This window comes from Pristiophorus japonicus, chromosome 8 (genome assembly GCF_044704955.1).
Source record: "Pristiophorus japonicus isolate sPriJap1 chromosome 8, sPriJap1.hap1, whole genome shotgun sequence".
NCBI classification, from domain to species: Eukaryota; Metazoa; Chordata; class Chondrichthyes; family Pristiophoridae; genus Pristiophorus; species Pristiophorus japonicus.
Genome location: NC_091984.1, coordinates 162,874,365 through 162,895,410, shown reverse-complemented (window position 1 = coordinate 162,895,410; position 21,046 = coordinate 162,874,365). Strand labels below are relative to the sequence as shown.

At 49.7% G+C, this 21,046-nt stretch overlaps 1 protein-coding gene across 1 annotated transcript in view; it reads right to left on the bottom strand.

Moving 5' to 3' along the window:
* rnf185 (ring finger protein 185) overlaps positions 1–21,046 on the bottom strand; it is a 36,277-nt gene that overhangs the window by 14,270 nt on the left and 961 nt on the right. Inside the window, exons 2-4 of the mRNA XM_070887490.1 lie at positions 17,467–17,485; positions 16,386–16,498; positions 9,179–9,233 (exon numbers count right to left, since the gene is read on the bottom strand). Coding sequence (XP_070743591.1) covers positions 9,179–9,233; positions 16,386–16,498; positions 17,467–17,485 — 187 coding nt within the window. The remainder of the gene's footprint in view (positions 1–9,178; positions 9,234–16,385; positions 16,499–17,466; positions 17,486–21,046) is intronic.

Genomic DNA, 21,046 nt, shown 5'->3' with positions numbered 1-21,046 from the left:
CTAGACTCAACTATTCCAATCTCTCCTGGCCAGCTTCCCATCTTACACTCCGTAAACCTGAGCTCATCCAGAACTCTGCGGCCTGCATCTGTGCCGCACAGATCCTCACTCACACCAAGTTCCGTTCACCCACTGCCCCTATGCTTGCTGATCAATAATGACTCCCGGTACAGCAACATCTTGATTTAAAAATTCTCATCCTGGTTTTCAAATTCCTCTATGGCTTCACCCTTCCCTACCTCTGTAACCTCCTCCAGCCCTACAACCCTCCAAGATCTCTGCACACCTCCAATTCTGGCCTCTTTCACATCCCCAATTTTCATTGCTCTGGAATTTTATGTTGTGATTGCTATTTCCAAAATACTCCCTGACGCTTACTTCTTATAGCTGCTCTGGTTCATTTCCCATTACTAGATCCAGCAGTGATTCCTCTCTTGTTGGGCTTATGTGCTGGGTAAGAAAGGAGTCCTCGGCACTCTATAAAAATTCCATTCCCCTTTTACTTCTTGCCAGTTTATTTGGGGTAGTTTAAATAGCTCATGATTATTATTCTTTGTCTTTTGCTCATTTCATAGATTTGCCTACATATTTCTTCCTCCACTTCTGGAGAAAATGTAACACCGCTATTCAAGAAAGGAGGGAGAGAGAAACAGGGAACTATAAGCCAGTTAGCCATCACGAAAATGCCGGAAACCATTATTGAGGAAGTATTTAGGCACTTAGAAAATCGTAATATGATTAGGCAGAGTCAACATGGTTTTATGAAAGGGAAATCATGTTTGATAAATCTGTTGAGTCTTCCGAGGATGTAACTAGCATGCTAGATAAGGGGGAACCAATGGATGTAGTATATTTGGATTTTCAAAAGGCATTCGATAAGGTACTACAAAAACGGTTGTTATGTTGGGGGTAATATATTAGCATGGATAGAGGATTGGTTAAAGAATAGAAAACAGACAGCAGGAATAAACTTCTCCTTTAACTCCACTCACTTCCTCCAAATTAAAGGTGTTGCTATGGGAACCCGCATGGGTCCTAGCTATGCCTGCCTTTTCGTGGGATATGTGGAACATTCTTTGTTCCAGTCCTACTCGGGTCCCCTCCCTCATCTCTTTTTCCGGTACATTGATGACTATATCGGTGCAGTTTCCTGCTCTCGTCCGGAACTTGAAAATTTCATTCACTTTGCATCCAATTTCCACCCTTCCCTCACCTTCACATGGTCCATCTCCAACTCTTTTCTTCCCTTCCTCGACTTCTCCGTCTCCATCTCTGGGGATAGGCTGTCGACCAGTATCCATTATAAGCCCACTGACTCCCACAGCTACCTGGACTACACTTCCTCCCACCCGCCTCCTGTCCTTACATTCCATTCCATTCTCCCAGTTTCTCCGTCTCCGTTGCATCTGTTCTGACGACACCACCTTTCACAACAGTGTCTCTGACATGTCTTCATTTTCTTCAACCGAGGATTCTCCTCGACCATGTCCGTTCGATTTACTGCACCTCTGCTCTCACCCCTTCCCCTCCGAACCATGACAGGGTTCACCTTTCACCCCACCAGCCTCCACATTCAACGGATCATGCTCCACCATTTCCGCCACCTCCAGCGTGATCCCACCATCAATCACATCTTCCCCTCCCCTCCCCTCTCAGCGTTCCGAAGGGACCGCTCCCTCTGCGACACCCTGGTCCATTCCGCAGTCACCCCCAGCACCCCCTCCCCTTCCCACGGTACCTTCCCGTGCAAGTGCAGGAGATGCAACACCTGCCCTTTCACCTCCTCCCTTCCCACTATCCAGGGCCCCAAATACTTCTTCCAGGTGAAACAGGGATTTACTTGTACTTCTTTCAATTCAGTATATTGTATTCGCTGCTCACGATGTGGTCTCCTCTACATTGGGGAGACCAAGTGTAGATTGGGTGACCGTTTTGCGGAGCACCTCCGTTCAGTCCGTAAGTGTGACCCTGAGCTTCCGGTCGCCTGTCACTTTAATTCCCCACTCCACTCCCACTCTGACCTCGGTCTCCTGCACTGTTCCAATGAAGCTCAACGCAAGCTCGAGGAACAGCACCTCATCTTTCGTTTAGACACTTTACAGCATTCTGGACTCAACATCGAGGTCAACAATTTGAGACTGTAACCACTGGCCATCTTTGGCTCCCTTTCCCCTCCCCTCCCCTCCCCCCTACCCCCCATCTTATGTTTTTTTCCTGCTTTCTTTTCCTCTCTTTGTCTATAATGGCAGCTGGTCATTACTATCCCATTCACATCCTAACCAGGCTAACCTTTTTCTAAACTCTATCATTACCATTTCAATTTGGCCCATCATCCCTTTTGTCTCTCTAATCTCTCCTGCCTTCCACCCTATCACAGACCTTCCTTTTTGTTCTTTCTTCCCCTCCCCCTTTCAGTGTTTAAAAATGTGCTCTTTTCGAACATTTGGCAGTCTGGACGAAGGGTCGGTGACCCGAAACATTAACTCTGTTTTTCTCTCCACAGATGCTGCCTGACCCACTGAGATTACCAGCATTCCCTGTTTTTATTTCAGATTTTAACATCTGCAGTATTTTGCTTTTGTAAGTAGGAATAAACGGGTCATTTTCAGGTTGGCAGGCTGTAACTAGTGGGGTGCCGCAAGGATCAGTGTTGGGGCCTCAGCTATTTACAATCTATATCAGTGACCTAGATGAAGGACTGAGTATAATGTATCCAAGTTTGCTGACGATACAAAGCTCGGTGGGAAGGTAAGTTGTGAGGAGGGCGGAAAGAGGCTGCAAAGGAGATATAGAGAAGCTAAGTGGGTAGGAAATAAGTGGCAGATGGAGTAAAATGTGGGGAAATGTGGGGTTATTTTGGTAGGAATAATAGAAAACAAATATTTTTTAATTTGAGAGAAACTATTAAATGCTGTTGTTGAGAAATTGGGAGGTCTTTGAACAAAAACATAGAAAGTGAACTTGCAGGTACAGCAAACAATTAAGAAGGCAAATGACATGTTGGCCTTTATTGCAAGCGGGATGGAGTATAAGAGTAAGGAAGTCTTACTATAATTGTACAGGACTTTGGTGAGATCACACCTTACATATAGATATACTTAATTTAGAGGGGATGCAACAAAGATTCACCAGATTGATTCCTGGGATGAGGGTTGTCCTATGAGGAGAGATTTAGTAGATTGGGCTGATACTCTCTCGAGTTTAGAAGAATGAGAGATGATCTCATTGAAACATACAAGATTCTGAGAGAGCTTGACAGGGTAGTTGCAGGGAGGTTGTTTCCCCCGGGCTGGGGAGTCTAGAACCAGGGGTCATAGTCTCAGGATAAGGGGTTGGCCATTTAAGACTGGAATGAGGAGACATTTTTTCAGAATCTTTGGAATTCTCTACTCCAGAGAGCTGTGGATGCTTTTGGGATTCCAAGGGAATCAAGGGATATGGAGATCGGGCGGGAAAGTGGAGTTGAGATCAAAGATCAGCCATGACCCTATTGAATGGTGGAGCAGGCTCGAGGGACTGAATGGCTGACTCCTGCTCCTATTTCTTAAGTTCTTGTGTTATTCCCTTACACTATTAGATGGCTTGTACACTACCCCCATCTTATCCTTTATCTCAATCCAAATGGATTCTGTTTCTGTCTTATTGCTAGTTATGAAAGACTGCTCTCTGCCAATCTACCCCTCCTGTGGTCTCACCAAACTTAACATTGATTGTTCAAGTGCAGGACAAGCATTAGTGCCTGCAAACTAACCGCCCTTCAGAAGTGAGCACAAGAGGACAAGACCCGGATCAATAGAGACGGACGGCACTGCGACAACACTCAGAGGCAATGCATTTAGCCATTTGCTCCACAGTCAGTTGAAGATTTAATCTTTAATGTTCAGAATTGGATTTGTGCAATATCCTGAAGGGTTTTCACTGCTCAGTTTTTCGTCCCGCAAGTTAATTAACTGGATTAAAATGAAGATTAACATGTAACTCCGGAATTTTTGAAGTAGCAAATGACACTAGGATAGGACAGGGTTTATCTTCAGAATTGTGCAGTAATTCCCCATTGACCACTGCGCCAAGCTGTGCACAGCACAGTGCTAACTATCACACAATCCAAACACTGCCTTTCACACTGTATGGCCACACATTATATCCTTAACTGCAGTGTCACCAACATAATGACTTTTCATAGCATCTTAGGTTATGGAATGAATATATCCCACATCAATGGTTGGGGAATGAATATAGAAACATAGAAAATAGGCTCAGGAGTAGGCCATTCAGCCCTTCGAGCCTGCACCACCATTCAATAAGATCATGGCTGATCATTCACCGCAGTACCCCTTTCCTGCTTTCTCTCCATACCCCTTGATACCTTTAGCCATAAGGACCATATATCTAACTCCCTCTTGAATATATCCAATGAACTGGCATTGAACTCTGCGGTAGGGAATTCTACAGGTTAACAACTTTCCTCATCTCTGTCCTAAATGGCTACCCCTTATCCTTAGACTATGTCCCCTGGTTCTGGACTTCCCCAACATCGGGAACATTCTTCCTGCATCTAACCTGTCCAGTTCCATCAGAATTTTATATGTTTCTATGAGATCCCCTTTCATCCTTCTAAACTCCAGTGAGTACAGGCTCAGTCGATCCAGTCCATCCACATATGTCAGTCCTGCCATCCGGGAATCAGTCTGGTGAACCTTCGCTGCACTCCCTCAATAGCAAGAACATCCTTCCTCAGATTAGGAGGCCAAAACTAAACACAATATTCCAGGTGAGGCCTCACCAAGGCCCTGTACAACTGCAGTAAGACCTCTCTGCTCCTATACTCAAATCTCCTAGCTATGAAGGCCAATATACCATTTGCCTTCTTCACTGCCTGCTGTACCTGCATGCCAACTTTGAATGACTGATGTACCATGACACCCAGGTCTCGTTGCACCTCCCCTTTTCCTAATCTGCCGCCATTCAGATAATATTCTGCCTTCGTGTTTTTGCCACCAAAGTGGATGACCTCACATTTATGCACATTATACTGCATCTGCCACACATTTGCCCACTCTCCTAACCTGTCCAAGTCCCCTTTTAGCGTCCTCCTCACAGCTCACACCACCACCCAGCTTAGTATCATCTGCAAACTTGGAGATATTACATTCAATTCCCTCATCCAAATCATTAATGTATATTGTAAATAGCTGGGGTCCCAGCCCTGAACCTTGCGGTACCCCACTAGTCACTGCCTGCCATTCTGAAAAAGACCCGTTTATCCCGACTCTCTGCTTCCAACCAGTTCTCTATCCACGTCAGTACATTACCCCCAATACCATGTGTTTTAATTTTGCACACCAATTTCTTGTGTGGGACCTTGTCAAAAGCCTTTTGAAAGTCCAAATACATCACATCCACTGGTTCTCCCTTGTCCACTCTACCAGTTACATCCCCAAAAAATTCTAGAAGATTTGTCAAGCAGGATTTCCCTTTCATAAATCCATGCTGACTTGGACTGATCCCGTCACTACTTTCCAATATGCTGCTATTTCATCCTTAATAATTGATTCCAGCATTTTCCCCACTACTGATGTCAGGCTAACTGGTCTATAATTACCCATTTTCTCTCTCCCTCCTTTCTTAAAAAGTGGTGTTACATTAGCTACCCTCCAGTCCATAGGAACTGATCCAGAGTCGATAAGACTGTTGGAAAATGATCACCAATGCATCCACTATTTCTAGGGCTACTTCCTTAAGTACTCTGGGATATCCCACATCAATGGTTGGGGAATGAATATATCCCACATCAATGCTCAGCACTTACAGCATTGGAAAACGGAGAAAAAAAACGAGAGACACTGAACTGAGAAGTCCGCTTTCTGTGCTGGCAAAGCACTCCAGTTAGGATACAGCCAATCATGGACAAATTCTGAGAAAACACACATCAGTCTCTCTTCACCTCTTTTTGCTGTATCAGAGTATTAAGGGATATGGACCAAGACAGGTAAATGAAGTTAAGATACAGATCAGCCATGATCTAATTGAATGGCAGAATACTTGAATAATTGAATGAACCATGGATAAAGTGCAGAAGTGGAGCAAAAAACGCCAAGAGAAGATGTGATAGAGATGTTTAAAATCATAAAAGGTCTCAATAGGGTAAGTAAAGAGAAATGGTTTCCAATGGCTGAAGGGTTGATAACGAGAGGGTGATTGGCAAAAGAACCAGAGGTGACATGAGGAAAAGATTCTTTACGCAGCAAGTGGTCAGGATTTGGAATGCACTGCCTGATAGGGTGATGGATACAGATTCAATAGCAGCCTTCAAAAGGGAATTGGATAAATACTGGAAGGAGAAAAAATTGCAGTGATATGAGGAAAGAGCGGGGGGGGGGGGGGAGGGGGGGAGTGGGACTAACTGGATTGCTCCTCGATAGACTCGAAGGGCCTCCATCTGTGCCGCATTATTCTATGATTCTATAACAGGCTCGAGGGGGTGAATGACCTACTCCTGGGCACAAATTTCCCCAGCTGCCTAGAGCGGTGCAGTTAGGGGTGGCACGCCCACTTTCTAAGCGAAGAAAAGCGGCACAAACTTGCATCCTTCCACTTTGGCCACTCCCTCGTAGTCCGGATCCATAGGCGTGGCGCTGCAGAGCCTGCGGGGGTGGAACTTCTGCCACGCTTGCTCAGCGCAGCCAGCAGGGGGTGGGGCTCGGGCCCAGCGTCTTGTGGAGTGTCAGCAGGGGGATGCATGTCCGTTTGAGCGTGTGCGCATACGCAATGCAACAGGAAGCTTGGCAATCGGCCAATTAAAGGGAGAGTGTCCTCAGTGCCTCAGCGGCATTGGCAATGGACCATATATAAAGGTAAGGTGTGAATAGTGATTTTTGTGTGACTGAAAGAGTGGAAAGGAGTTCTGGATAGGTGGAAGAAAGGTGAGAACTGTGATTTTTAACATTACCTGAGTGTAAGTCCAGTAGACGAATGGCGCAAGAGCATGCAAGATAAACCAAGAATTTCCTCCATGAGGAAGTGGAGAAACTAGTGACTGTCATTGAGGAGAAATGGTTGGAGCTGGTTATCAGCAAGAGTGGTCCGGCAAAAGTTTCACCCAAGGAAATGAGAAGATGGAGGAACCTAATTGCAGAAGAATACTCCGCAGGGGTGCATGGCGCAAGATCTGGAAGCCAATGCAAGAAGAAATGGCAGGACATTGGTCAAGTAATGAGTGTAAGTAATATCTTCATCTTTAAATTGAACTGCAATTGAAAATGTGACCATCTCTATGTGCCCCACCCATCAAAAGCACACCATGTGTAAAAGTTATATTTTCATCTTTGCAGAAGAAATTGGCCCACAACAAAAGGGAAAGACTTAGAACAGGAGGAGGGCCACCAATTCTGCACCAACTATCACCCCTGGAACAGAGGGTTGCTGCATTGCTGAGTCGCACCAACAGAAAAAGAATCGGCTCTGCACAAACTGGACTGACACACGAGGGTGAGGGCGAGGGCGAGTCATTAAAATGCATAGTCACCCTTCAAATCAACCTGCTGACTGGCCTGCTACACGTGAGACTACTCATGCCACCCATCCTGCCCCCTCCTGTACTGCTAACCATTTGACTGTTCTGTTGTATTTTGCAGAAAACGACGACACTCTTCAACATCCTGAAGATGCAGATGCGTGCGCTCCAGGCCAAGGCAGGTGGGGTCCATGAAAATGTGTTCACGGGAGAATGCTGACCGCGATATGGATCAGTCCATAGTACAGGGCATCGCACTGCCAGAAACCTCCATGAGGTCCTCGACGACATTCCATGGTTTCACAGCTTCCGAGGTCGCGGGTCCCAGTGGTGGTGGTGAAATGCATGTTGGGATACCCAGTGCCCCACTGTCCTAGCCTGCACCTCGCACTGGAGGGGTGCCCCTCGGCAGACCCACGGCGAGGGGAAGGAGAAGCTGACCAGTCTCTCCTGAGATGCAGCCCTCAGCAGAGGTTAATCAGATTCTGTCATTGGGTGAGGAGACCAATGCTCTTACAAGATCACTCATAGTGACTGTCAGTGGGGTGCGTGATGAGGTAGCGACACTGTCGGGAGAAATATCAGCTCTGAGACAGGAACTGAGGGCGGGCATTTCAGAGGGTGTGCAAACGATGGCAGATGCCATGAGGGAGCTAGCTTCTGCAATAAGGGAACAAAGGCCAGATACTCAAATGCCACTCCCACTTCAATCCACGCACCAGCCACCGGTCACACCCAAGCTGGGCCCCCAACGGCACCCCCCCGCCACCACCACCATCACCGACTCTATCAGGAAGTGTACTTTCCCCGAGATGTGGGTGAGGGATGGGTGCAGACTTTCTTTGCTGTTGTTGTTGTCGTTGTCGTCGTTGAAGTGCATTGTAAAATATCCAATAAAATATATTTTGCATTAAAACTGAATCATGTTCCATTAGGACCACACAACATTTAGGGACAACTGTAAAAAGAAAAAATTCCTCACCCCTAGTCATGTGTGCCTGCCGCCCCTAGCCCTGGCAGGAGGGCTAGCCGGTGCGTTCTGCAGTCGACAAGGCAGGACTGCTCTATTTTCAGTAGCAGATTTATTTCATTTATTTGTGATGATGTTGTGCAGCTGTTGTGCTGATATTGTGAAGGTGTTCAGTGCTTTAGAATCCTCTAACTCACCTTTCCCCCCCCGCCCCCACCCTATCTCTGGCTGCCTGCGCTGAATGTAGGTAAGGTTTTTCTGTGCCTACAAAAGTGGCCACATACACTGGCCTAAGTTAGTTTGGAGTAACTTTCAGATGGCCAAATTTGCTTCTATGGCCAGAAGAGGCCTAAGTGGGCTGGCCACGCCCTCTTTTGGAGAGAACAAACTAAACTAGAATAAAACCGAACTAACTGACTTACACTGGAGCAAGTTAAATGGGGAAATTTGCGATTTTTAAGTTACTCCAAAAAAAGCTGGGCAACTCCTGGGGAAATTTGAGCTCCCTGTTTCTATGTTCCTGTCAGTTTGTGTCAGGAACATAACACAAACACAAAGAACCACACTCACTATCCCACTGTTACCACAAACCACCGTATCTCCTAACTTCTATGTGTCCCTCCTCACATTTTCTCTCCACCTTCTCGTGACCATTTAATGTGTAGCCCTGAAATGAATGAAAGGGCATCACTCACCCCTCGACTCTCTGGCTCGGGCCTCTGTCCCTGCGGTCTAGGAGGAGTTTTCTCTCTGAAATAGAACGCACGAGACAAAGTGTAAAGTCAACTAAAGCAGAAAGGATGGAGAAAGCATCGTTGCTGTGAGGATATGTCCATGAAACATGCCGAATGAATCGAACTGCTTGTGCTGAATGGGAGCACTCATTCCCTAAAAAAATGATGGTATCCCATGAATTTTATAAAAAGACAATTTGAAAATAGATTGAAGCAGAGTGGTATGGGCTGTCAGTAATAATAATCGTCGCCTGGCAATGGTGAGCAGCACAGGAGCAGTGCGAATCCAGGAGAACACTATCTACCTCCGCAATGCAACCAGACCAAACCATAGGGAAGAGAGGGTAAAATGGAGACGTTTGTAACCTCACACACAATGGAACTCCTTTCTCACCGTCAGGATTGTTGTAATGAGAGCAATGCTGAGGTGGTTACATTTAAGAAACACAAGAACATAAGAAATAGGAGGAGTCGGCCATTCGTCCCCTTGAGTCTGCTCCGCCATTTAATAAGATCATGGCTGATCTGATCATGGACTCAGCTCCACTTCCCTGCCCGCTCCCTATAACCCTTGACTCCCTTATCGCTCAAAAATCTATCTCTGCCTTAAATATATTCAATGACCCAGCCTCCACAGCTCTCTGGGGCAGAGAATTCCAAAGATCCATGACCCTCAGAGAAGAAATTCCTCCTAGTTTCCGTTTTAAATGGGTGGCCCCTTATTCTGAAACTATGCCCCCTAGTTCTAGATTCCACCACGAGGGAAAACATCCTCTCTGCATCTACCCTGTCAAGCCCCCTCATAACCTTATATGTTTCAATAAGATCACCTCGAAGTCTTCTAAATTCCAATGTATAGGCCCAACCTGCTCAACCTTTCTTCATATGACAATCCCTTCATCTCAGGAATCAACCTCGTGAACGTTCTCTGAACTGCCTCCAATACAAGTATATCCCTCCTTAAATACGGAGACCAAAACTGTACGCAGTACTCCAGGTGTGGCCTCACCAATACCCTGTAGCAGGACTTCTCTGCTTTTATACTCTATCCCCCTTGCAATAAAGGCCAACATTCCATTTGCCTTCCTGATTACTTGCTGTACCTGCATACTAACTTTTTGTGTTTAATGTACAAGGACCCCGAGGTCCCTCTGTACTGCAGCATTTTGTAATCCCTCCCCATTTAAAAAATAATTTGCTTTTTTATTTTTCGTACCAAAGTGGATAACCTCACATTTCCCCACATTTTTCATTGACAAATTTTTGCCCACTCACTTAGCCTATCTATGGTCCCAAGTTTCCACACGCGGCAAAACAGGCGCCCCTTCGAGCTGGGCGCCCGTTTCTCGCGCCGAAAACAGCGCCTGAAAAAAAACGCGCTATTCTCGAGCGCTTTGCAGCTCGATGTCTGCTTGGCGCGGCGCACAGGGGGCGGAGCCTACCACTCGCGCCGATTTTGTAAGTAGGAGGGGGCGGGTACAATTGAAATGAGTTTTTTTGGTACCGGCAACCCTGTGCGTGCGCGTTGGAGCGTTCGCGCACGCGCAGTCTGAAGTAAACATTGGCACTCGGCCATTTTAAAAAGTGCTGCAGAAAAAGTGAAAATTTGTTTATTGAACCCTTGCAAAGGCTTTCATTTTAATTTTCTTGATATTTCTGTGTGTGAGGGAGTGCATTCTGTAATTAAAGATAGACTGTGATAAACGGGACACATGCACTTGTTTGAGACTATTCAAATTTTTTGTAGCTGTTCAATTTTTAAAATTTTTTAATAAAACCATATCGCCCTTCCATGATCAGCACTGAGGCTTCTTGCAGCTTTCTCCCTCCCCCCGCCGTCCGTCGGGCCCGATGGCAAACCGCTGCCTGAAAGGCCTGCCTGAAGCACTTTCACACAGATAGGAACATGGCTTATTTAATCTTTTCTTTTCTTATAAATTTTTATTCAGGTTGCATTTATTTGTATAATATTTGTATCAGTATAACTACGGATTTATTGTAGAATTTAATGACTTCCCTTCCCCCTCCTCGTTCCCGACGCCTAATTTGTAACCTGCGCCTGATTTTTTACTGCGTAGACAAGGTTTTTTCAAGCCTACAAAAATCTTCACTTGCTCCATTCTAAGTTAGTTTGGAGTACGTTTTCACTGTGGAAACTTTCAAATCAGGCATCAGTGGCCGGACACGCCCCCTTTTGAAAAAAAATTCTGTTCAAAAGTAAACTGTTCTATCTGACTAGAACTGCAGAAAACTTAAATGTGGAGAATTCCGATTTCTAAGATACTCCGTTCTCCACCAGTTGCTCCTAAAAATCAGGAGCAAACCATGTGGAAACTTGGGCCCTAATATCCCTTTTCAGATTCTTTACATCCTCACAACTTGCTTTCCCACCCATCTTTGTATCATCAGCAAATTTGCCTAGAGTGTACTCGGTGCCTTCATCCAAGTCATGTAAATAGTTGAGGCCCCAGCACTGATCCCTGTGGCACCCCATTTTGCCAACCTGAAAATGACCTATTTATCCCAACTCTCTGCTTTCTGTTAGTTAGCCAATCCTCTATCCATGCTAATATATTACCCCCAATTCTGTGAGCTTTTATCTTGTACAGTAACCTTTTATGAGGCACTTTATCAAATGCTTTCTGGAAATCCAAATACATGACATCTACTGGTTCCTTTATCCACCCTCTCGTTACATCCTCAAAGAACTCCAGCAAATTTGTCAAACACGATTTCCCTTTCATAAAACCATGCTGACTCTGCCTGACTGCATTATGATTTTCTAAATGTTCTGCTACTACAGGGTGAACCTCTCTTATCTGGAACCCTCGGGACCTGGCCTATCCTGGATAAGGAATTTTTCCAGACGAGGGGTGGTCACGTTACATTGGATGGTACAGGTACTGAGCAAGGGGATATCATGGCTGGCTGGCTTGAGGCTTGGAGTGCGGCAGAGAGATTATTGGGGGGGGGGGGGGGGGGGCGTATCGCGGGGTCAGACCAGCGATTGCGGGAGTTGGTAGCGAGGAAGGACTTCAATTTGTTCATGTAGGAGTTCTGCACAAGCGCTACCCGGTGGCTGGGAATGGTTCTGGACGAGGGATGGTTCTGGATAAGGGAGGTTCAACCTGTGCTTCCTTAATGATGGATGCCAGCATTTTCCCAATGACAGATATTAGGCTAACTGGTCTATAGTTTCTTGCTTTCTGTCTCCCTCCTTTCTTAAATAGGGGCGTTACATTTGCGGTTTTACAGTCCGCTGGGACCTCTCCAGAATCCAGGGAATTTTGGTAGGTTACAACCAATGCATCCACTATCTCTGCTGCCACCTCTTTTAAGACCCGAGGATGCAGACCATCAAGTCCAGGGGACGTGTCCACCTTTAGCCCCATTAGTTTGCCTAGTACTTTATCTCTAGTGATAGTGATTGTTTTAAGTTCTCTCCCCACACAACCACCCCCAAATAGTCCCCAGATTATCGGGGATGCTTTTAGTGTCTTCTACCATGAAGACCGATACAAAATATTTGTTCAAAGTCCCTGCCATTTCCGTTTTCCATTATTAATTCCCTAGTCTCATCCTCCAAGGGCTACTCGCTTCCTTTTTATATACCCGCAGAAGCTCTTACTGCCTGTTTTCTATATTTCTTGCTAATTTAATCTCAAACTATCTTCTCTCATTATTTTTTTGGTCGTCCTTTGCTGGTTTCTAAAAATTTCCCAATCCTCTGGCCTTCCACTATTTGCAACATTGTGTGCCTTTGTTTTCAATTTGATACCATTCTTTCCTTCCTTAGTAAGCCGCAGATGGGTCATCCTTCCCCTAGAGACTTTCTTTGGAATATTTTTTCTGAGAGTTACGAAATATCTTCTTAAATAATTTTCCCAGTCCACATTAGCCAACTCTGCCATCATATCTTAGTAATTGCCTTTATTTAAGTTTAGGACACTAGTTTGAGACCTAGCTTCCTCACCCTCAAACTGAATTTGAAATTCTACCATGCCATGATCACTCTTCCCAAGAGGATCCATCACGAGGTGATTAATTAATCCTGTCTCATTACACATTACCAGATCTAAAATAGCTTGCTCCCTGGTTGGTTCCACAACGTATTGTTCCAAGAAACCATCCCGAATACACTATGAACTCTTGCTCAAGGCTACCTTTGCTAATTTCATTTGTCCATGAAGATTAAAATCACCCATGATTATTGCCGTACCTTTCTTACAAGCCTCCATTATTTCTTGATTTATACTCTGTCCTACAGTGTAGCTACTGTTAGGGGGCCTATAGACTACTCCCACCAGTGACTTTTTACCCCTATTATTTCTTATCTCCAACCAAACTGATTCAACATCTTGAGCTTCTGAGCCAATATCATTTCTCACTACTGCACTGATCTCATCCTTTATTAACAGAGCTATCCCACCTCCTGTTCCTTTCTGCCTATCCTTCTGAAATGTCAAATACCCGAATATTCAATTCCCAGCCTTGTTCACCTTGCAACCACGTCTCGGTAATGGCTATCAGATCATAGAAATATAGAAATCTACAGCGTATGAGGCCATTTCGGCCCATCATATGCCCGCACCGGCCAACAAAGAGCTGCACGACCCTCGGTCAGCTGCTCTGAAGGTCTCCGCAAAATCCTGCAAATCCCCTGGGAGGATAGACGCATCAACGTTAGCGTCCTCGACCAGGCCAACATCAGCGTCCTCGACCAGGCCAACATCCCCAGCATCGAAGCACTGACCACACTCAACCAGCTCCACTGGGCAGACCACATTGGGAGCTTTGTGTCAGGCATGCGGACAAAGCAAGCACTCTACTCGGAACTCCTACACGGCAAGCAAGCCCAAGGTGGACAGAGGAAATGTTTTGAGGACACCCTCAAAGCCTTCTTGATAAAATGCAACATCCCCACTGACACCTGGGAGTCCCTGGCCAAAGACCGCCCCCTAAGTGGAGGAAGTGCAGCCGGAAGGGCGCTGAGCACCTTGAGTCTCATCGCCGAGAGTATACAGAAACCAAGCGCAGGCAGCAGAAGGAGCGTGCGGCGAACCTGTCCCACCCACCCTTTTCTTCAACAACTGTCTGTCCCACCTGTGACAGAGACTGTAATTCCCGTATTGGGACTGTTCAGTCACCTGAGAACTCACTTTTAGAGTGGAGGCAAGTCTTCCTCGATTTTGAGGGACTGCCTATGATGATGAAGGTTACATATCATCAATCATAAGCGACCCCTCGAACGAGGATGACTTGCTTCCACGATTTCACAGGTGTTTCAATGAAGGACCCGATGTTCCAGTCCTGAACTCCAATTGAGGGGGTGGAAGATGCCTGTGCATGGATTTTTTTTTAAGCGTGGGTTGGCCGTTGCACACCAGCCACCACACGGGCTTGACAGAGCTCGGTCTTGGTCCAGTAGCAAGGATTAACCAAGACGACTGGAGACCTGCTCTGCTGCACGGACCCAGTCCACATACATATCAGTGTGGGTTGGCCCTCGGCTCTTCTGGGCCCCATATCTTCATCAGTTGCACCTCCGCCACGATCTCTCACTGCTCCTCCGCCATAAACATTTACCGCATCTCGCCACAAACACTCACCGCTCATCCGCCGCGACCTTCCCACTCCTCTGTACCTGGGCCCCTGCCGATGTCCCTGCCCACACTCCAAAACGGCGACCGGGTTTTGATGACGACATCCAGTCATCTCAAAATCGTCACACACTTGGAGCAGCTCGCACTGGAGGTTGAAATGGTATGCCGCTCCAGCTCTTTTATAGCCCGACCTGTGGAGCTGTTCTCTCGCAGGTCGGGGGGCCATAAAAGCAGGTTACATATCATCATCATCATAGGCAGTCCCTCGAAGTGAGGATGACTTGCTTCCATGCATAACATCACATATAAACCTATGAACAATGGCGAAATGGTAAAGAGCATCTGGCCCAACCAGTCCGCCCCACACAACTGCAACATTTTACACTGGAGCAATGTGATGTCCTGGAAGAGGCAAAAAAAGATACAAACTCAGGCTAATTGGGGGAAAAAATCTGGGAAAATCCCTTTCTGACCCATCCAGGCGATCGAAACTAATCCAGATCATCACTTTGGCCGTATTCGGTTCCCTGAAGTACTTACCATCTTTTCTGCGCCGTCCAACAAGAGGTTATCCAGTCTAATCCCACTTACCAGCTCTCGGTAACGGCACTTGAAGTGCCCATCCAAGCACCTTTTAAATGTGATGAGAGTTTCTGCCTCTACCACCCTTCCAGGCAGTGATTTCCAGACACCCACCTCTGTGTAAAGAAGCTCCTCTCAAATCCCCTCTAAACCTTCCACCAACCACCGTAAAACGATGCCCCTCCTAATTCACCCCTCCACCAAGGGACATAGCCACTATATCCAGGCCCCACAAAATGTTATACATCATCATCATCGGCAGTCACTCGAAATTGAGGAAGACTTGCTTCCACTCAAAGTCTGGAGTTTTTGGAGGGGATCACAGGTCGGGGCGGGGGGGAGGGGCACGGGTTGGGGGGAGCCTGAGTAATATTGTGTCTGAATATGCCCTGATCTTCAAACTGCCCACAATATTCACCTGTCCTCACCTCGGCCCTGCACAGCTGACTGATACTACATGTAAATGTGCAAATCGGAATATTCAGAATAAGGGCCGCCCATTTAAAACGGAAATTGTTGTGTATCTGTAAAGCATGCACTCCCATGTTCCGCCACCAGGGAGCGCATCCCCTGAAGTCCCAAGGGATCCAAGCATCCCTTGGGAGCACTGTATATAAGCCGGCCCCTCAGGCCTGTTCCTCAATCTGGAGTGTCTTAATAAAGACTGAGGTCACTGTTACTTTAACCACCCTCATCTGTGTTAGGAACACAATAGAAATAAAGAGGAATTTTTTCTCTGCCCCAATGGATCATTGAATATAATGGAGGTGGAGATTGACAGATTTTTGAACGATAATGGAGTCAACGGTTATGGGGAGCGGGCAGGGGAATTGAGTTGAGTACAGGTTCTTACTGAATGTTAGAGCAGGCTCAAGGGACCTATTGGCCTACCCCTGCTCCTATTTCCAATGTTCTTCTATGCAGTGACCCTCTCCCCAGTCGCTTGTTCAGTTGTCAGGGTGCAGCTGCTGTAATAGTCTCACCTGGGATCCTGCTGACTGGTGCTTCCTCTTCCATAAAGGGGGATGACTTTGTCTCGACTGATGCCCGCTTTGCAAACAGGGCAAACCTGCCTGTTGGGTCTGGTCTCTAACCACTGGCAGAACATAAACACAAGAGCCTTTCAGTTAGTGATCATTTCACCCCAAGGAAAAGAACAATTCAATCTCAACAGTGCGCTGGGGGTCCCGGTGCGGGTGGGCGTGGGGGTCCCGGTGCAATCTCATTCCGGTGGAGCCAAAAGTGAAGTTGGAGAGCGGCTGTTCCAATCATCAGAGATCACTGAGCTCTGAGTGGGCACATCAGACGTGTGAACAATTCCCTAACCATGTAAGCGAAAGAAAGAACTTGCACTTCTATAGTGCCTTTCACTGCCCGAGTATCCCAACATCCCAAAACACTTTACAGCCACTGAAATACTTCACTGTTGTATTGCACAAAACGTGGCAGCCAATTTGCCAAACAGCAATGTGACAATGACAACATTTTTTAAGTGATGCTGGTTAAATGTTGAAAGAAATACAGACTTGAATTTCTGTAGCGCCTTTCACGACCACCAGAAAATCTCAAAGCGCTTTACAGCCATGAAATACTTCTGCAGTGTAGTCACTAGTGTAATGTGGGAATCGCGGCAGCCAATTTGCGCACAGCAAGCTCCCACACACAGCAATTTGATAATGACCAGATAATCTGTTCTTCTGTGATGTTGATTGAGGGATAAATATTGGCCAGGACACTGGGGAGAACTCTCCCTACTCTTCTTCGAAATGATGCCATGGGATCTTTTACAACAACTTGAGGGAGCGGGGCCTCGATTTAACATCTCATCCAAAAGACAGCTCCATCAGTATTCCCTCAGCACAGCACTGCAGTGTCGGCCTAGATCTTGTGCTGGAGTCTCTGGAGCGGGACTTGAACCTTGTGACTCAGAGGCAAGTGTGCTACGACTGAACCACAGCTGACGCCTCAGTAGTCAGTAAGTGAACCTTAATCTCAGCACTGAGTGAGCCAGAGGCTGCCCAACCTTCAGTTAGGAGGAGCTGAGTGAAAGAAAGATAGACGTACCTGGTGCAAGCAGGGCCAGCTGTATATGTCCACAGGATTCACCAAAAACAGGATTAAATATTGCAAATGCGTTAGAATATTAAGAACATTTCGGAACAAGAACCGTATCTGCCAACCAGCACCCTCTCCCCCAACAACCCTCAGTCCCCTCCTCCCCGCCCCCCCCGGCTCTCTCTCCCCCTCCCTCTCCCTCTCTCTCTCTCTCTCTCTCCCCCCCCCCCCCCCTCCCCAGCGCTCGCTCTCCCTCCACCACCCCGCTCTCTCTCCCGCCCCCACCCGCGCTCCCTCTCCCCCCCCCACCCACCGCCCCCCCCGGCTCTCTTCCACCCCCACCCCGGCTCTCTCCCCCACGCCCCCTGCTCGCTCTCTCTCTACCCTCCCCCGCTCACACACTCACTCTCTCTCTCTCTCTCTCTCCCTCCCCCCCGCTCACTCACACTCCCCTCCCCCTGCTCTCTCTCTCTCCCCCACCCCCTGCTCTCTCTCTCGCCCCACGCTCTCCCTCTCTCTCTCTCTCTCTAAACCCCCCCTCCCCCAGCTCTCTCTCAACCCCCCTCCTCCCCGGCTCTCTCCTCCCGACTCTTCCACGACCCCTCGCGCTCCCCCCCACCTACCCCACTTGCTCTCTGCCCTCCCCTGCTCTCTCCACTCTCTCCCTCCGCACTCTTTCCTCTCCCCTCTCCCCCGCTCTCTTTCTCTCCCCCCCTACGCACGCGCTCTCCCCCTCTCCCTCCCCTCGCCCTCTCTCCCCACCCCCGCGCGCTCTCCCCCCGCCCGTGTTCTCTCTCTCTCCTCTCCCCCCACCCTCTCTCTCTCTCCTCTCCCCCCACCCTCACTCTCTCTCCTCTCCCCCCACCCTCCTCTCTCTCCTCTCCTCTCCCCACCCTCTCTCTCTCTCCTCTCCCCCCACCCTCTCTCTCTCTCCTCTCCCCCCACCCTCTCTCTTCTCTCCTCTCCCCCACCCTCTCTCTCTCTCCTCTCCCCCCACCCTCTCTCTCTCCTCTCCCCCCACCCTCTCTCTCTCTCCCCCCCCACCCTCTCTCTCTCTCTCTCTCTCCCCCCACCCTCTCTCTCTCTCCCCCCCTCTCTCTCTCTCTCCCCACCTCCCTCTCTCTCTCCCTCCTCCCCCCGCTTTCTCTCCCCCCCACCCGCTCTCTCTCTCACCCCTCCCCCGCTCTCTCTCTCCCCCTCACGCTCTCTCTCTCTCTCTCCCTCCTCCCCCCTCCCCCGCTCTCTCTCTCCCCTCACCCGCTCTCTCTCTCTCTCCCCCTCCCCCCTCTCTCTCTCCCCTCCTCCCCTGCTCTCTCTCTCTCCCCCTTCTCCCTGCTCGCGCTCTCTCGCTCTCTCCCCCGCTCCACCCGCTCTCTCCCCCCTCTCTCTCTCTCTCCCCTCCTCCCCTGTTCTCTCTCCCCTCCCCGCTTTCTCTCTCTCTCTCCCCTTCCCCGCTCTCCCTCTCTCCCTCCCCGCTCTCCCTCTCTCTCCCCTCCCCGCTCTCCTCTCTCTCTCCCCTCCCCGCTCTCACCCCACCCTCTCCTCTCTCTCTCCCCTCTCTCTCCCTCCCCGCTCTCTCTCTCTCTCTCTTCTCTCTTCCCTCTCCCCCTCCTCTCTCTCTCTCTCTCTCTTCTCCCTCCCCGCTCTCTCTCTCTCCCCTCCCCGCTCTCTCTCTCTCTCCCCTCCCCGCTCTCTCTCTCTCCCTCCCCTCTCTCTCTCCTCTCTCCTCCCTTCCCGCCTCTCTCCTTCTCTTCTCTTCTCTCTCTCTCTTCCCCTCCCCGCTCTCTCTCTCTCCTCCCCTCTCTCTCTTCTCTCTCCTCCTCTCTCTCTCTCTCTCTCCCTCCTCCCTCTTCTCCCCTTCCCGCTCTCTCTTTCTCTTCCCTTCTCTCTCTCTCTCTTCCCCTCCCCCCGCTCTCTCTCCTCCCTTTCCCCTCTCCCCCCTCCCCCCCTGCTCGCGCTCTCTCCCCTCCCCCTGCTCGCTCGCTCTCCCCTCCCCTGCTCGCTCGTTCTCCCCTCCCCGCTCTCTCTCTCTCCACGACCCCACCCCACCAGTCTCTCTCTCTCTCTCTCTCTCCCGCACCAGACTCTCTCTTTCCTCCCCCCACCAGTCTCTCTCTTCCCACCCCCTAATAGTCTCTCTATCCCCCCCACCCCACCAGTCTCTCTCCCCCCCCCACCCGTCTCTCTCTCTCCCCCCACCCCACCAGTCTCTCTCTCTCCCCCCACCCCACCAGTCTCTCTCTCTCTCTCTTCCCCCCCCCACCAGTCTCTCTCTCTTTCCCCCCCCACACCAGTCTCTCTCTCACCCCCCCCCACCAGTCTCTCGCTCACCCCACCCAGTCTCTCTCTCTCTCTCTATCCCTTCCCCCCCCAGTCTCTCTCTCTCCCTTCCCCCCGCCAGTCTCGCTCTCTCCCTCCCTCCCCCAGCCTCGCTCTCCCTCCCCCCGTCTCTCTCTCTCTCCCCCCCCCCCTCGTCTCTCTCTCTCTCCCTCCCCCCCCCTCTCTCTCACTCCCTCCCTCCCCCCCGTCTCTCTCTCTCTCCCTCCCTCCCAGTCTCTCTCTCTCACCCCCCCAGTCTCTCTCTCTCTCTCTCCCTCCCCCCCGTCTCTCTCTCTCTCCCTCCCCCCCCCGTCTCTCTCTCTCCCTCCACCCCCCAGTCTCTCTCTTCCTCCACCCCACCCAGTCTCTCTCTCCCCCTATCCTCCCCCAGTCTCTCTCTCTCCCTCCCCCCCCAGTCTCTTTTTCTCTCTCTCCCTTCCTCCCCCCCAGTCTCTCTCTCACCCCCTCCCTCCCCACCCAGTATCTCTCTCTCTCCCTCCCCGTCTCTCTCACTTCCCCCCTCCCCCCCAGTCTCTCTCTCCCTCACCCCCCACCCCATCTCTCTCCCTTCCCCCCCCCCACCCCACCTCTCTCCCTTCCCCCCACCCCACTCTCTTTCCCCCCCACCCCATCTCTCTCCCTTCCCCCCACCCCATCTCTCTCCCTCCCCCCCCACCCCATCTCTCTCTCCCTTCCCCCCACCCCATCTCTCTCCCTTCCCCCCCACCCCGTCTCTCTCTCTCTCCCTGCTCCCCTCTCTCTCTCTCCCTCCCCTCTCTCTCTCCCCCCCCCCCCTCTCTCTCTCCCCCTCAACCCGTCTGTCTCCCCCCCTCCCCTCTCTCTCCTCCTACTCCCCCCCCCCCTCCCTCTCTCCTCCTCCCTCCCCCTCCCCTCTCTCCTCCTCCTCCTTCCCCCCGCCCTCTCTCTCTCCTTCCCCCCTCCTCCCTCCCCCTCGCCCCCTCCTCCTTCCCTCCCTCCCCCCAGTCTCTCTCTCTCCCCCTCTTCCTCCCCCAGTCTCTCTCTCTCCCCCTCTTCCTCCCCCAGTCTCTCTCTCTCCCTCTCTTCCTCCCCCAGTCTCTCTCTCCTCCTCCTCCCTCCCCCCAGTCTCTCTCTCTCCCTCCCACCTCCTCACCAGTCTCTCTCTCTCCTCTCTCCTCCCCCAGTCTCTCTCTCTCCCCCTCCTCCCCCCTTCTCTCTCTCCTCCCCCTCCTCCCCCCAGTCTCTCTCTCCCTCCTCTCCTTCCCCCTCCTCGCCCCAGTCTCTCTCTCTC